This window comes from Halyomorpha halys, unplaced genomic scaffold (assembly GCF_000696795.3).
Source record: "Halyomorpha halys isolate HHAL.00 unplaced genomic scaffold, Hhal_1.1 Scaffold84.1, whole genome shotgun sequence".
NCBI classification, from domain to species: Eukaryota; Metazoa; Arthropoda; class Insecta; order Hemiptera; family Pentatomidae; genus Halyomorpha; species Halyomorpha halys.
The window spans coordinates 1,410,116-1,427,503 of record NW_027110155.1 but is presented as its reverse complement, the minus strand read 5'-3'; the positions used below and the strand labels follow the sequence as shown (position 1 = coordinate 1,427,503).

At 31.2% G+C, this 17,388-nt stretch overlaps 1 protein-coding gene across 4 annotated transcripts in view; it reads left to right on the top strand.

Moving 5' to 3' along the window:
• LOC106677028 (ATPase WRNIP1) overlaps positions 1 to 17,388 on the top strand; it is a 385,191-nt gene that overhangs the window by 189,931 nt on the left and 177,872 nt on the right. Inside the window, exon 1 of one of the 4 annotated variants that reach the window (XM_067048305.1) lies at positions 583 to 619. The exons of the other annotated variants lie outside the window; for them this stretch is intronic. Within the exon in view, the coding sequence (XP_066904406.1) occupies positions 593 to 619 (27 nt within the window). The 5' untranslated portion in view covers positions 583 to 592. Of the gene's footprint in view, positions 1 to 582; positions 620 to 17,388 lie in introns of those variants that run through there. 4 annotated transcript variants of the gene reach the window in all.

Sequence of the window (17,388 nt, the reverse complement as noted above, 5' to 3'; positions counted from 1 at the left end):
CAATCAAATCGAAAACAAAAATAATAATCCTGTGCAAAATCATACTAATTAGAAATTATGTATAGAAAGTACACTAGCTAAAAATAATTTAGCGTCTAATTTAGATCATCCCCAAAGTTATAAAATAAATAAATATGGTTTTGTTTATTTATGTTGTTCTGTGCTGACCACACCCCCCGACAAACTTCTCCAATCATTAATCTACAGTCAACTATCTACATCTCATTATAAACTAGATAGATCACCTGAAAGCAATAGCTAAGAGACCACTATAAGACTTACATAGCGAAAAGGTAAATACATGTTTGGAGTTTTCTACCTTAAGTCTATGTATCCACTTTTAGATAATTATTATTTAATCATTTTTATGGGAGTATCTTATGAATGTCAATTTATATCAACAATTTTTATTTGTAGCAGCTATTTGATAAGAGAAAAATAAAATTTTTAAATTAAGGAAATAAGTTTATTGTTTAGAATTTGGATTTGAGAATTCAATATATCTGTATAGTGACCTGCTTGTATAAATGTTTACAAATACATACGTATAAAAATATTTATACTGTTTTCTTTATTTTTCAGGTAGGTGTTGATGCTTCTGATAAAACGCATCAAACATGTAAGTTTAAATTATTCCACCTTAGTTCTAAAAAAAAAATCTAATTTACTGAACAAGACTAGTGAAACCGGACGACGAAAGTGATTGTTCAATACTGTTGATTGTCATTATTGAATATAAAAATTCAAAATTTGAGTATATTATATGTATTTGATTTGTCTTTTGTTCCACTAAGAACTCTCGCCCTTTGTCCAGTTAGAACAAAAATGAGAAATATATCGCTGAGTCCAAAGATTGGCTTATAGGATATTGTTATATAATCAAGATAATGTATGGTAGTTTATAGATATAACCGCATTAGGTAACTGATTTTTTTTTTCGAATACCGAAGAATATTTTCACATGAGATCCCACTAGAATGTTGATTTGCATAATATGAGAAATATAAACTACGCATCCGAGATGACAGGACAGTGATCTTTCGAGGAACCCCATTAAATCCGGGCGATGGAACAGCTAACTCGACCAGCCAGTACAATTTGAGAATGTGAAAGGCTAGTTCGGCGGTGTCGTAATAGGATCATCTCTGCCCTAGTTTCCTTGCTCTCCTGACCTAGCAACAACCAAAACTTCAAGTACCATCATAATTATTTACCTAAAAATTACCTTCTCACATATATTAATATATATTTTTTAAAAATGTTTATGTTAAAAAAGGTTGTTATTATTTGACTAAAATATATATTTTTGGTTGTTCGTATATAAGGGGTATTCATGATCTTTGGTTTTACTTGTTAAAGCGTGTTAAATGGAAAAACTCATGTTAAATCGAAAAAAATTGCCTTCTTTTACAGTGGTAAAACGAAATAACATTTAACATGGCTGAGAATCTGTTACTTGGTCTGTTAAATGGAGAATGACGTCACACAATAGACCAGTTGAGATCGCCGCTATTTTTGTTGTGACAGCTCAGTTCTTTCGTGTGTTTGTGGTATTCATATTCCTGTTATTAAACCAGAATGGATAATTTTAATGATACATTTGAGAAAAAAAAAACAGTAAAAAAAACAATGTAATTTCATTCTACTATCTGAAAATTTGTAAACGCTCGCTAGATAAAAATCTCACTATATGAACTATGTAATTATTCTTAGGGGACATATGTCCCAGAATAAAGTTATTTTTTCATTTCATTTCATAAGCTAAACTTTCACACAAATTCCACTTTTCACTCACTCTAGGCATGTTGTAATTAATTACTTAAATCAAAACTGAAGTAAACAATAACATGAGGGTCTGGAAGGAAGGTAATAAACATAAAGGCTTATACAACAAGTTGCTGAGAAAATCCGCTAGGGGCTCTTATGCATTTAACGTTTAACATGACTTCAAATAGGGCTGCTCACAATCTTATAGTTATAACATTTAACATGGTAAAACATTTAACATTTAACACAACATCATGAATACCCCTATAATAAGAATTTGATAAGAGATTTGGAAAATTTAAATTATTATTTTTGTAGAAATTATTTTCTTATAACAAGACATTGTCAATCTTTGAAAAACGAATAAAGCCGTTTGTATGTTTCATGGCTACAGGTGCCACTTCATGGCTTTATTCTACAGTTGACTCACCTATTCTAAGCCAACCGACCCCAACGCAGGATATTGTTTGTTTCACCTTTCCTATATGTACAAAAAAAAATGTAAAAAAAAAAAATTGTAGGGAGATAGTCCAGGTGGCGGTCAATCAAGGTATCAAAATTGTAAAACGAAACTTCAGTCCCTGACAAAGCCCAGCAAAGTGGGCCGAAACGTTGGTCAACAATAAATAGTTTTCTTTTACTATTTTGATACCTTTATTGACTGCTGCCGGAACTATCTTCCTACATCTACTTTATACAGTCAGCTATATTCTTCCAATGTAAAAAAAAATAAAAATTAACATTTGCTGTCGCCGATAAGACGCATTGCAAGTGACCGAGAACATATTGTAACATAATACGGATAATTGGTGAAATTTATATCGTTATTCTCCACAGTTCGAGTCCATATTACAAAATATTTATGAGAAAGAAAGATGTTGTCAATAAGGAGTTGGCTGACAGCTGAAAGTTGAAAGGGTTTATGAGTAATCTTTGTCCTTGGGTGAATCCACATCTGTTGATTATGAAGTGATGGTTCAGTTTTAATTACTAACTTGAGCAATATTAATTAACTAAATGACATTCAACTTTAGCTTTGTAATTATGGTATTGTTCTTTTATTTTTATTTTAAATAATAACAGTATAATTACATAAACTGCAGGTCAGAAGTTTAAAACCACCACAATTGTTTATGAAAATTCAATGTATAGTGAAATATAAAATAGAAACCTTTTGTTATTTAAAGATTTTTTAAATAAAACTTAATCACAACAAAATTAGATAAGATGATACAATTTTTGAGACAAAAAAGTAATTATAACCTTTAACTCGTGAAGTGGAATATAGACAACTGGTGATGTTTTTTTTTTTCAACGGATTATATTTTCAAACATTTTTAAAATTTTAATTTTGAAAATTGGAAATAAACCCAAGTTCTCTATCATAGATTAACTCATTTTTTATAGTTTCTATACCAAGTAGCCCTGTCAACTATAGCTGGGCTTCACGAAATTAGAAGTCTGGGACCCGCAATAGATGTGGGGAACCCCATGTACTATCTGCTTATCTTCTGGTCCCATGACAACTTTTTTTAAACAACTGACTAGAACTGAATTATTAACAACATTGATTTTATCCATAGTTAAGCAATTAACAGATCGGTTCTTTTTCAATATTTCATAGTTAGACACCCTAGTTAGTTTAACATAGTTCAGAGAAATGAATATTTTAGAATAAATCGTCAAATAAAGTATAATGTACTCGATCTTTTCGATACGATAGGATCCATACGTAAGATCGATTCAATTTCGTCATAACAGAGGCAATTGGTATTGTTAATTTTATAACCTTCTCTATCTCACCTGACTCTGGAATGACGATAAAGCTTTCATTAAGAAATGCCTAAATTATGATGACAGATTATCACAGAAAATTGGTCTGAAATAATTTTTCTCATCAGGTTATTTCGATTTTCGACACAGTTTCCACGCGGATTGTAAAAAAAAAAAAAAAAAAAAAAAAAAAAAACAGTGAATAATCACTTGTGGTTACCCTTTTTGGCGCGTCGGAACAAAAAGTGTTCGCTATGATTGGTCTTAAATTCTTCATTGCTATCAGATTTCACAAAAGAAATACTACACACTACAGTTATGATCCAGCAAAATCTAAATAGGAATTCCAAAATTTTAATTAGTATTTCTTATACATGCATTAAATCAATGTTGAATTCTTCTCTTCACTTTTGTTATGTTTCCGCAAGAAGTGAAGTACGTACTTCACTCGAATGAGCAACAAGTTATATAGGAAAATAGGTCCTATTGTTGTTTTTATTGTTACGGCTTCGTGTTTCTCAGAACCAACGGTGCGAGGAATAATAAGGTAATATCATAGCGAGTGATCGGGGCAGCCTTGTAGGTTCATGAATTTAGGGAGGACATCTGCCACAATGGCTCATTAACTTTTCTTGGTATGGACTAATTTTAAACAATACCTCGTGATTCACAAAACTTTATTAATGATGAAACAACTTATTATAAAATAATTAGTATTATAATTACATTATGGTATACTTGACCAAACCTTCGACCTGTGATGTAACTTTGAACGATGATAATAATAAAATATTTCCGTAATTTTTACAAAAAAATATTTTTTTTTTCAAAAACTATGAAATCATTGGAAATGCTAAAGGTTGAAAACAACTTAGAGATTGAAAAGTTTTAGAACATTTTTTTTATTAATAAATTATTTATTGTTATTTACAACTCTATAGAAGTATATGCAACAAGTAAATTTGCTGTAGGTGCCATAATGACATGATACAAACGTGTGGAGAATCTACCAAGTGGTAGAATTCCAATAACATTTCTAGAGGAGAAAATCTCAAGGCTTCTTTTCAGACGCCTAGGAGGATTATTAGGTAATGAAGGAGAAGCCAGGTTAGAAACAAGTGGATTTGGGTGGTTGAGAAGTTTATCAAGGAAGGAATGGTATCTCGTTTTGGCCAAATCGGGACACATATGGGACCCTGAGGTCGTGATAGATGACTTGATTTATGACAAAGTAAGGAGCGTTGAGGATTTTGGATTGTAAGGATTGGATTCGGGAGGAATTTGATGGTTTAGCGGAGCCCCAGAGCTCAACTCCAATTTCCAGATAGGCCTTATAATAGTCATGTAGATAAGTCTTTAGTAATGGATTGGAGTTTTAGACCGTTTGTCTAGTAAATGTTGTAATAGTCAAAATCGACGAGCAGTTTTCTGTATTTTGAGTCTTGTGTGAGGATTCCATGTCAGTCGTTTATCGAGATGTAGTTAGAACATTTAATATTGGATTTTCCGAAATATTGAAATATACGTTTTGATATCTCCCGAGTTCAAATGACCTAGTCTCTTCCCATTCCCCCAGAAGTAAGTCATCTATTAAAAAAAAAAATTATTTAATTGGCAAGCCATTGATGGAATGAAAGTCCGTCAAGCATATTAAAGACTATTAAACCATGGACTACATCAAATCGTGCCGATCCCAGAGGGAAGGACGCAATAACTAGATCAAGAATTGGACAAACAAATCTGACTCATTCATTTCTGATCAACTAGCATCCACCGCCTAAGTGTCAATATTTTAGTTACAGTTAGCTACATCTTCCAAGAATGCCCCTTTCTACACCACGGGTTTAAGTAGGCTAGAAGTGAGACCAGTTGTATCAGTAGTCCTGAATAATGACGAAAATATAAAAGCGGTATTATTTTTTTAAACAAAAATAGTCAGTTAAACGAGATTTGAACCCTATATTTAAACTCATTAACTACCTTAAATTTAAAGAGTTCAGAATCTTTGGATTGAAAAATAATAATAATAATAAATATGAAATATCTAAGGGATAAATCTGAATATCTAGGAAAGTAGATGGATACTGCAAGCAAACCGATCTAATAGTTCATTCACAACAACCGACGTTCATTTCTAGCAAGCATAGCTTATCTTTCTAATTTTATTAGGAGTTCGATTTGACCTATGGGCAAACGCTGGATTCCCAAAAAGGGAAGATCTTCTTAGTTTTACTCCGCTACTATTTTGTAATAGAATTGTTCGTAATAGGCAAGCTATATCAGATCTTAAACATCAGCCGTATAAAAATAAACTATCGTTACAGCAGTGAGTGGGCAAGGGCAACTGGCATTTGCATCATTGCTAGATCATAATTTTTCCTTGGAACGATGTTCCCCGAGGCGACCCCGATAACAGCAATGACAGTATCTCCTGTATGCCTCAGGTCTTCATGGCTAGTTAAAATGGTTTTAGCATATTTATAAAAGCGAATTTATATCCCTGTGATATTTTCTGACAAAAATAATAAATAAACACAACTCATGGCTTCTTATTTACATAAAGCAGGTATTGCACTATTTAATTGGATTGTATAATATTAAAAAACCAAGGGTTATAAATTTATCTTTATATTTATCGGCTGAGAGAGAAGCGCTGGGATCTTCCGGAATCCTCTTCTATCTTCCATAAGTGGGGAAGAGCTCGATTCGAAGTTCTCCAGGCTGAATGTTAATAGGAATGATTGTGTTAACATGTTATTCCAGTTTTAGTTTAATTTTTTTTCCTTCTCTTGTATTTCTTATTTTGTTATCATTTAATTTATACGTTTGTAAATATGGTGAGAATAATGTATTGCTAAAAAATGAGAAGTTTTATAAACTACCAGTCTCAGGCACCTAAGGAATTACCTGAAACTAAGTTAGACCAATAAGTTTATATGTCGATATTCTCGTTTTCTAAAGTTGCCAAACATGAGAGTCATCTCCCTTAACCGTCAAAAATCAAGACCGGCCGTGGGTGATCAAATTGCCTATGTTGATGACGAAGCCTTATGATGAATGTTCTCAATTATGATGATGGATTCTTACAAGAATTCTGAAACGATTTTGTTCTGTACGTTTCTTGTATCTTCCGTACCCTTAAATCGTCAATAATTGCAAAAAAACAATTTTGTGCTTTAGACCTACAGGGTTAGAAAAAAAAAATTGAAACTTAATTCTTTTAGAATCCTTCGTTGGTAATAATTCTTCCTATTGTAAATTCCAGAGTGAAGTGCTCCGGAGAAAAATTAGAAGAGGTTACAGAGAAACAAAAAAAAATATATTCATCATTACTAAAACCTAACAAGTTTCATTTCGAAATGCTCAAAACACACATACAAAAAAAATATAGAAACATTTACTTAAACTGGAAGAAGAGACTTATGATGATTAAATCGACCAATATTTAATAAGTAGCTAAAATTGGAAACGGCGTGAAACCAGCCCTCCATGGCAGACTTATCATACCTTTGAAACAGGGCCTTATAGCAAGTATGTTAGTCGATGTACTACATGTAACAATCTCGCAAAAAGAAATCATAAAACAAAATATATTAGAATGTAAACCTTAAAGTATAGCAATTACATACGCATGGGTAGAAGAAGGCAGCACACTTCAACTGACATCATTGTACCTAAGTATTCCTTACTTTCAATGGAGGGTACGGAAAAAAAAAAAGTATAGCAATATCTAAAAAGCATCCTCAATTGGGAAACCGCGTGCATTTCTATGACTTTTGTTATTTATGACTAATTTCCTTACAAATTCATAATAACTAAGTTAGGTATGTATATATAAAATATTCATTATTATTATTTTTTTATTTACACTCCTTTTTTATGATTTAGAAATTCTATACAATGTAATTGAATCATAGTAGATCAAGCTGAAGGATATATGTTCTCTACAGAAGAAGATGACAAAATTTATTTCGAGCTACCTATAGTAAAAATAAAAGAAATGATATCCGCACAGCATACCCATTTTATCGATTGTTAGTAGCTATCGGGAAATAAGATCTTTAAAAAAACTGTAACAAGTTCCTTCCCCCATCTCCTCTCCACGACAATAGCATATTATCATGAGCATTCGAATAGCCTTTTTATTTATTTATTAAAATTTGCAACTATATAAAAAATACAATAAGTAAATGTAATAAATGTTAAAGAACACATAATAATCTTGGATAGGAACCACCCAAATGTGATACTTCAATCATTGCTTTAACTTAAAAAATACGGTGGCCATCTTCTTTTCAGACGCCACGGAGGATCATCAGGGATTGTTACGGATGAGTGATTAAAAACTAATGGGTTAGGACGGGTAAGGAGTTTGGAGTGAAAAGAGGTATATCTATTTCGAACCAAATATGCAACAGATTTTTAGGTCTTTATGGATGAATTTATTTGTGACGTAATAATGAACATCAAGGATTTTGGATTTTAAGCATTTTATACGAGAGGAAGTAGATGGTTCGGATAGACTAACTAAATATTTTTATTTTTAATTTTAAAATATTCAAACAAAGACTTACTTGGAATCCACACACAAGACTGAAACGACAAGAAACTGCTCGTAGATTCCGATTGCTACAACACTTACTTGACAACTTCCCATTCACAAAAAAAAAAAAATAGTATACACTACAATAATCAGACCAATTTGGACATATGGAATTGAGCTCTGGGGCTCCACCAAACCATCAAATTCTTCCCGCATCCAATCGTTACAATCCAAAATCCTACGTAAAATCCTTGATGCTCCTTATTACGTCACAAATAAACTCATTCGACCATCATAAACTCTTGATAAAGACCTTAACATCCCATTCGTTGCAGACCCATTTGACATTTGACCCAAAACAGATATGCGTCTTTTTATTCCAAACTCCTTAACTATCCTAACCCATTAATTCTTAATCTTGCATCCTTAACAATCCATGATAATCATCCGAGGCGGCTGAAAAGAAGATGGCCACGGGACCTTCTAATTTAAATTAATGTTTAAAGTACCACCAATGGGTGGGTGGTTCATTCCCAACATTTCCAAGTGTATATGAAACATAATACATATTTACCTATTGCATTATTTTGTACAGTTGTAAATTACATTAAATAAATAATTAAAAAAAATTTAAACAAAGAGTGAATCATCCCATCAACCGATGCATAACAATTATATTAGTCATACTCAAGCTAAATTGATATAAAATAACAGCAACTTGAAAAACAAGGTAGATCAAGTAGGAGTGGTCTTTAGATGTAACTGGTGAATGCCTACTGTGCCTGTAGGTGTAGAAGGATAAAGGCTACCTCTCAAAGCTTTGGAGTCTATTACCTAGAGAAACCTGAGATACAAAACGTGTTAGTACCTTTCAAGCAAATATACCACATAGGTCATAAATAATGTTTAATACTATCTGAATAAAAACAAACAATGAAATGAATACGAGCAGATATTATAAAGAACCCGAGGCGTTCTATATACTGTATAATAATAGCAATTAGTGAGTATGGGTCGATGCCTGCACGATCTATGAGTTCATAAGGGAAGGTGCAACTTTTACATCCAACACTCACGAGTTTCCTTACGGTTCCACTCCAACGGGCCTTTTTAAAACTGTATTCTAAAAACATTGTATTGGTCCAACGAATATCAGAGACACATCGAATGACTTTTTAGAAAAACTCATCTAAAATACTCTGACATTTTTGAGTTTTTTCTCCCTTTTCAAAAACCTTTATTTTTTTTATCTGAATACAAGGTATAATTTATTATGTCCAGTGATCTTCCAAAAGTAATATTTTGCAATAATTAATTTTTTAGTTAATTACTAATGTTTAGGAGTGACCTTAATCTAATTCATATAGTATATGGTAAGTATTGGATCTTTAATAAAAATGGTAGAAAATGGTTGGGGTTGGGGTCAGAGAATAACACAAATAAGTTTAAAACTTAATTATTAGAACTATCGTTTTCGCCAGAATTTCAACCCGTTATCTGGTTGTTATCTTGGTTTTTGTTCTTAGCTCTGATGAAGGCTAGAGATTCTAGCAGAAACGTTGGAACTAATAAATAGGTTTTTTAAAAATTATTTGTGTTATTCTCTGACTGCACCTCTAACCATTTTCTCCTCATTTATATTATCTAGCTATCTTCTAATCTTTAATAAAAATGAATGAATGTTGGAAAAAACAAAACACCTAAAGTTCGAAAGCCTAGTCTATCCTTCAAAACCCTTCAGTTTTTTAAATAAAACAAAAAAATTAATATTTCTCAAATTAATGTTAAAACAAATTTTAATAAATTATATAAAAAACAAAACAAACAACAGATATTTTTCATCTGGTTTCTAACTTTGTAAAATACAAATTTATGAATAATTAAACCTAAGACTTATCTTCTATAATAAAAAAAAAGATCATTATGTATGTCTAAAGTATACTTAATCCTTTCCTTTTACGCAATGAGGACTTATATCTTAATTATTTTAGGTTCTTTATATCTAAAAAATTTACAAAACTGTGCATTATTTGTTTTGCAAACAACGTTTTACAAAGTAGCAGTACTTAATTTAAAAATGTTTTATATACTTAAATTTTTGAAATCAAACGGCGTCTAGGGTCTCAGAAATTGAATTCCATAGTTGTTGTTTCTCGTTGATGTTTTGATCCTTTAGAAGTCAGATTTGTGATTTAGCTTAGTTAACAATATTTATTTGTTAGTTGTTAATTAATTATTAAGGATATTCCATAGGTGTGTTGTCCTGAAGATATATTAGTTAATCTCTATTCTCTTAATGAGTGTCATGAAAAAAAAAATCATTACCACTGTCCCATTTAAGAGTCGAAAACACTCTCAGTTCTTTGATTCACCTGAATAGATGATCGATCGTCTTGGGTAGTATCGGGATTTACTAAGCGAATCGTGAATATTGTGTGAATCACTTAAGGGTATGATTCTTTTAAAAGAATTGATCCTTAATTAACCTGCTCATCCCTAATTCACACGGTCTCGGTAAATTCTTGAACCTGATTATACAAACTTTGACAACCAGTCCTCTGAGCACAAAATACATGAATGAGACATCCCTGACCCAAATGGATGTTTTATGAATGGTTTATTATGTTTAAACCTCCATTTAGCGACGTGAGAATAACTGAGTAGCAACAATCAGTTCTCAAAAACTGACGTCAAGGTTGGGCGGAACTACGCGTGGGTGGCTAGCATACATCTCATATCAACTAACAACTATCTGAGAACCATGCGATTTGGTAAGTCTTGTCTATGAAAATGTATTTACAAATTGTATAGTTTTTGTATTAAGTAAGTGTATGTTTATTTATAACTCTTATATTTATGTGATTTTAATATAATTAAGTTCATAAGCGAGGCAGAGGATAATTTTGCCGCCCTGTTATTTAGATATTTTAATTTAAAAGTATAAAATATACTGTAATTCTAAAAGCTTTTTTGGTATGAATAATCATATTTATCGTTTAGTTTTATTAGTATATGCTACAAATAAAAAATTCTTGAAATAAGATAGTTCAATTTTTTACAACATATTATTATTATATTTAAAAACAATTTTGATCCTTTTTCTCAACTTTATTCTTTTTAAAACTTCCAACGTTTCGACCACTTAGGTCATTTTCAAGGATACCTACAAACAGCTCCTTTTAATTATTTTTATAACAATTTCATTATTTCCTTCACTTACATACTGATTTTTTTTGGTCTTACCTTTACTTTGTTTTCATTTTTTCTTCTAAAATTCTTAAAATGCAGCCTAATTGCCTTTGTCCCATCTTTAAATAATTAATCATTAAAATAATATCACAATAACATTATAAATTTTTTTTTTTTAAATAGATTCCTACTTATAAATTCTTCTATACAATTCTTTCCCAAATTTAAAACTTTTACTAACCACTTTTCTTTCTATTATTTACATTTGCAATCTCCAAACAGAACCTACCTTCAACAGGTTAGGACTCTGTTATCACCTTATAAACATAATTTTTCTGCTTACAACATAAACATTTTTTAATATATTTAAATTCTATAATTTGTTTATTCCTATTTTATGTGTATTTCATTCACATATACATTTATCCCCCCCCTTTTTCTTTAATTTATTTTTTAATACATTTACTTCTCTATTCACACTTATGTGAGTAGGTGATATTATTTTAATGATTAATTATTTAAAGATGGGACAAAGGCAATTAGCCGGAATTTTAAGAATTTTAGAAGAAAAAATGAAAACAAAGTAAAGGTAAGACCAAAAAAAAAATCAGTATGTAAGTGAAGGAAATAATGAAATTGTTATAAAAATAATTAAAAGGAGCTGTTTGTAGGTATCCTTGACAATGACCTAAGTGGTCGAAACTTTGGAAGTTTTAAAAAGAATAAAGTTGAGAAAAAGGATCAAAATTGTTTTTAAATAAACTAAACCACTCTCAAACAAATATATTAATAAAAAATAAATCTAATATTATTATTATTTATTGTGAAATTTTGCCTCCCTATAAAACGTGCTGCCCGAGGCCGGCTTTCCTCGCTCCCTCAAGGGGGGGGGGGCTGCATCTCTTTTTATAATATTTATTATGCTATTTATAGACATATCTGAACATAAAATCCTGAATTCTGAAAACTCACTCAGAACAAATTGACCGGAATTTGACTACATACAGGCATACACGGAGCTAATTAATTGACTAACTAAATATGATATTTGATAAACTAATTAAATAAACGACATCATATTTGATATTAAATAAGTTGCTTCAGGGGCTGTCTACTCAAATGCTAAATACTATTAGCTTACACCATCTCTATGAATCTTCGGAATTTGGAAAAAAAATGGGTAGTATGAAAAAGTACATTTCGTAAATGAAACATTAAACATCGTTGGAATTGTTTTTTAGGTTCCAAACCATAAACTTTAAATTTATAGCTGCTTGATTCACTCTGGAATTTATCGAAGTTTATAATTAGAAACTGAAAAAACGTTTTGGGCCACTTCCGACGTGTTCCTGTATCCTCTTTATTTTTTATTTATTTATTTATTTTTTCGATCAAAATGCAACCAAGTTCGGTGTCACTCAACATGTTCGCACAAAAGGACTGGCATCAACAAAATATTGACGCTTGTACCCAGCCTAGCCCAATATTTTGTATAACCTTCAATATCACTTCAAAATGATTCAATATAATTGCAAAAATCCAACGGTTGTGTAATAATATTAAACATCTGTGGCTTAAAAAAAGCTTCAATTGTATTCAGGAATTAATTTGTGAAATAATATTATGCACGTATGTGCTGCTTAAATTAAAAATAGTTATTCCTTTGTTTGGTTTTTCTTAGCTATTGCAATTATTATTTCCTGTAAGCTGATGAGATATTCTCCTCAAATTTGACAGATGACCTCCAAGTTAAGTCTTCAGACCAAAGCAATTTGCTCTTGTAATTTCTAAGATAGAAATTGGTACAAGAAGGAAATTAATCATGGCCTTACAGAAAAAAAGCACTTAAGAGAAACAAAACACGGCTTTTAGGCTTAAATACATTTTCAAAAATCCTTGAAGTTAACTTGACGATCGTCCTTGCTCACTGACCGCTCGGGTATAGACGCTACTTCCCAGTCTTCCCTTTCTAGAGCGAGGTCTTTTCGTCATCGTAGTTGACGTTTGATGAAAAGTACAGCAGCCCAAGTCGAAAAGAATGTACAAACACAAAAACTCAGTCGAGTAATTACTCTCCACAGGAACGATTTCCCCTTCGAGAAACAAGAGTCACGAATCGCCTACATGAGGTCTCAAAAAGTAAAATAAAACTAAAAAGACCATTTACCATTTTACAGCGGGTAAGGAAACTCGCGTGACAAGGTCAGATTGATAGGGGGGAATGAGTCAGAGGAGTTATCTTCCATCGAGGGAAGAGATACTAGGATTCAAGGCTCATCAGGTCATGGGGAATATCAACTTCAAGGGTCGCAGCTTCTAAGGAAACGGTATGCATGCGCTCAACTAGTCCACTGGTACAAGGGTATTGAACATAGCTGACGTTAGAGCCTATAATTAACGTTTAAACCTATCCTATCTTAGTTATAGATGATTCTTAATTTAAAACGGATTAATGCAAGCAATAGTAAAGGAATATCCTTATAATCATTATAAATCATACTGGCAACTTGTATCGGTGCAAATTTAAATTATTTTATCAATACTTGAATAAACTAATTTATGAATGAATTTTATTAATGGTTATAGAATAATTAACCATTTATGTATTATAATTAATAATTGTTATAAATTATGTGAATAATTTAATTTATTTATTGATGATATTAACTGTATTTTATTTATTTACCTATAAATTATATTATCAATACTGTATGTAATGGTTTTAAACCTGTGGGGTACTAGGACCAAGTGCGGAGTGGGTCGCGGTAAGCTTTTAGCGGCATATGATTAGTGTGGAATTATTATTAACACAGCTTTATTGTTATCTAAACAGATGTTTTAGTGTTAGCTGAAAGGTTTTAACATTTTATTTTATTTACTTTTTTTTCTTATGACTCGTTTATCGGTCATTTCTGGCATATAGGGGGTGCGGTTATCTAGAGGGTACCATTAAGTGGATAAAGTTTTCACATCATGGGACGGGCATAGAAATTAACAATTGCGCCCCGAATGGATATAACAGGCAAATAATTCATTATTAGTGCCGCGAAACACACTCTTCAGCAGCCTAGCTAATGTTTTCAAACCAAGAAAGGCCCCCTATTTTTCCTAAGTTAGGAGTTGTTATGGGCAACGAATGGTTTAATTTCTGGCTTAGTGGCTCGCATACTTCTGTGGGTTGGGAACCACGGCTGTATACCGTGGTTCGTTCGTTCTCTTTTGTTTAACGGCGTAAAATCTCCTTGGCCCTTGACGCCATTTCATTTTTATTAATTTCTGGTAATATTCAGTTTACTATTTTATTCTATTGGTCCCTCACATATATAAAGACGCACGCACGCACGCACTTATTCACACTAAAGCGGGCAAAAATTAGTTTCTGAATTTATTTTTCCAAAATTATACAAGAGATGAATCTCTTTTGGTTTTTAACATATTTCTTTCTGCAAGTATATTATGTTATTTTAAAACTTTAAATACCGATCCTATTGGTTTGTTATAGTTTCTAAGGGCTGGTGATATGACAGGTTTTAATGCACAACTGCTGAGTTGTAAAGTATGGGCATTCCTGAAAGATGTTGCCAATTGGAACATTGTTACAACATGTTACTTACGCTTCGGTTGCGTCTCCTTCTGTAATGAGATAGGAACGAGTGAGTCTTTGTATCCTCTTATTATTCTAGTCAGCACAGCCTCATCTCTACAACAATTGCGGTCGGAGGAATTCCAGGGTCTAACTTCCTTCTTTATAATTTTCAGCATGGTATACCATGTTTTTTTTTTACTACTTTATGGATATTGTTATGATTGGGTCAATCAGGAAAACTTGTTTTTTTTTTAAATTTTATAACTTTCTTTGTATTAAAACCAGAAAATGTCTTCTAGCAGAAATCAGAAAATTATGAGATTATATCTCATGCATTCTTAGTCCCAAAATACTTAAACTGTTTATTGGGCACTAATAATATTAGTTAACATATACATTTAATGATATCAGGGCGTTTTATTATGCAGAAATTAATTCTTATTTATTTTTTGTTCAGAGTAGATTGTGATTTTAGTTATTACTTTACTGTTTTATGGGTGTAGGCGAGGCAGGGTGAATAAAAAAAAAAATTATTTTTAATTTTAAGTTATTTTCTTCTGGCTAATTTTATCGATGAAAATCCCAGATTCTATCTAACCAATTTCTTTTCTTGAACTTCTGAAACTGTTGATAGGGGGAAGTAAATGAATATCGTGTAACATATTTTTCTTTTACGAGCAAAACATTTACTGAATTACAAATTAGCTTAACTTAGATACATAAATAATTGATGAGTCGAACTATAATAAAAAAAAAGACTACGGAGAAACCACTGGTAGATAAGTATTGGCTCCAATCTCAAAATTTATCATTCACATTAGGGTTGAGCGGTTCCAGAAGGCTTCTGTTAAACCACAGCTTCCTCACAGACTTGCCCATTATAATCTGTCAAGAGTTCTAGTAGGCTGAGTAGGAGTCCTGAGGTGTATTGACTATGTCCACTCCCCTAAGCGATAAATATTACTATCTTATAATTGAGAGTTCTAATATTAATTTCCCACCGTTTTATCGCTTTTATCCCCTTATAATACGTACCCAGTTGAATAATTCGTTGGTGTATTTTATCCATTTTCAATATCATAGGCATATGTTTACTTTCACTATATAGAAATATATTGTAAGGGAACGTATTGGGACTAAGAAAAATTGATAGTTTTAATAATTGTAAATCAATACGATTATGATAAATATATACATTGTATGTGTGTGTTATTTTGATACATAATGAAATTTTCATGCCTGAATTAAATATATAGTGATTATTATTGTGTAGATATTAATGAAACATTTAAACGACAAGTTATACTTCTGTATTTTATTTAAAACAAAATGCAGTAAACGTTACAAAGTGTGATATGCAGCCACTTCAATACGAAAACAAAAACAAATTTTGAATATTTAATACTTAAATGAAGATTGTATCAAATGTATACTAGCTAAATGGTAATTGAATAGGAACATTTCTACTCTCAAAAATTGAAAACAAATAACCCTTGTATTTTCTCTCATTATCTGTTCTGAGAATATGAATTTTATAATGTCTGTATTTTAAATTACAATTTTATACAAATAAGTTATCAAAAATAAAATATTATAGGGTCATTCTCGACTTACATCTCTGTATCTACGAGGGATCATAATATATTATATAATAATTATATAATATTATTTATAATAATTTAAACAATCTGTTTATTCATTTTATTATATCACGTATAGGTTTATCTATTCCGATCGGACTTTTACTGTGTTAATTAGTCTTTTACATCATAACGTCGTTCTGCAATGAAATCATGAATTTTTTCGAACTAAAGTCATGATTTGATCCAGTGTGAAGAAAATAAAAACATGCATACGACTTTTCCTTTTTTTTCAATAATATATAAATAAAAAATAAATAAGTTCTAAAAAATAAAATATTAGGATGTCTTTTTCGACTTATTGACCTCTCTGTAGCAAGGAGGAACCCTGTGTGAAAAAAGAATACAAAGCGTTATTTGAACTAAATTTATGATTTGGTCCATTGCACTGAAGATAAAAACGTGCATTCTATTTTTCCTTTATTTTCAATAATCGATAAATTTAAAACTTATATTAAAATAGGGAACTTCTGAAATATAAAAAATATTATGAATGGAATATGGTCCGGGTGCGGTCAAAAAACTCAAATAGTATAATTATTTACTATTTGAGTTTTTTTGACCGCACCCGGACCATATTCCATTCATCTTTACACACGGTGAATCATCAATAATCTTCCAGTATAAAAAATATTATATTGTCGATTCTGGTCTACTGACCTCTCTGTACCTATGAGGAACCCACACAACTGAAGCAACAAGGGACTATGCCAAGAAAAGGTTACTAAATTTAGGTATTATAAGTGTATTCATAATAAAAATTAAAATTAAAATACACTCAAGTTATTTTATATTTAAATCATATATGCAATACGTCAAGATTGTATGAAATTGTGTTTTGTAAGCTAGATCCATAATTATTTCAAGTAGTTTCGCCCTAGACGCAATAA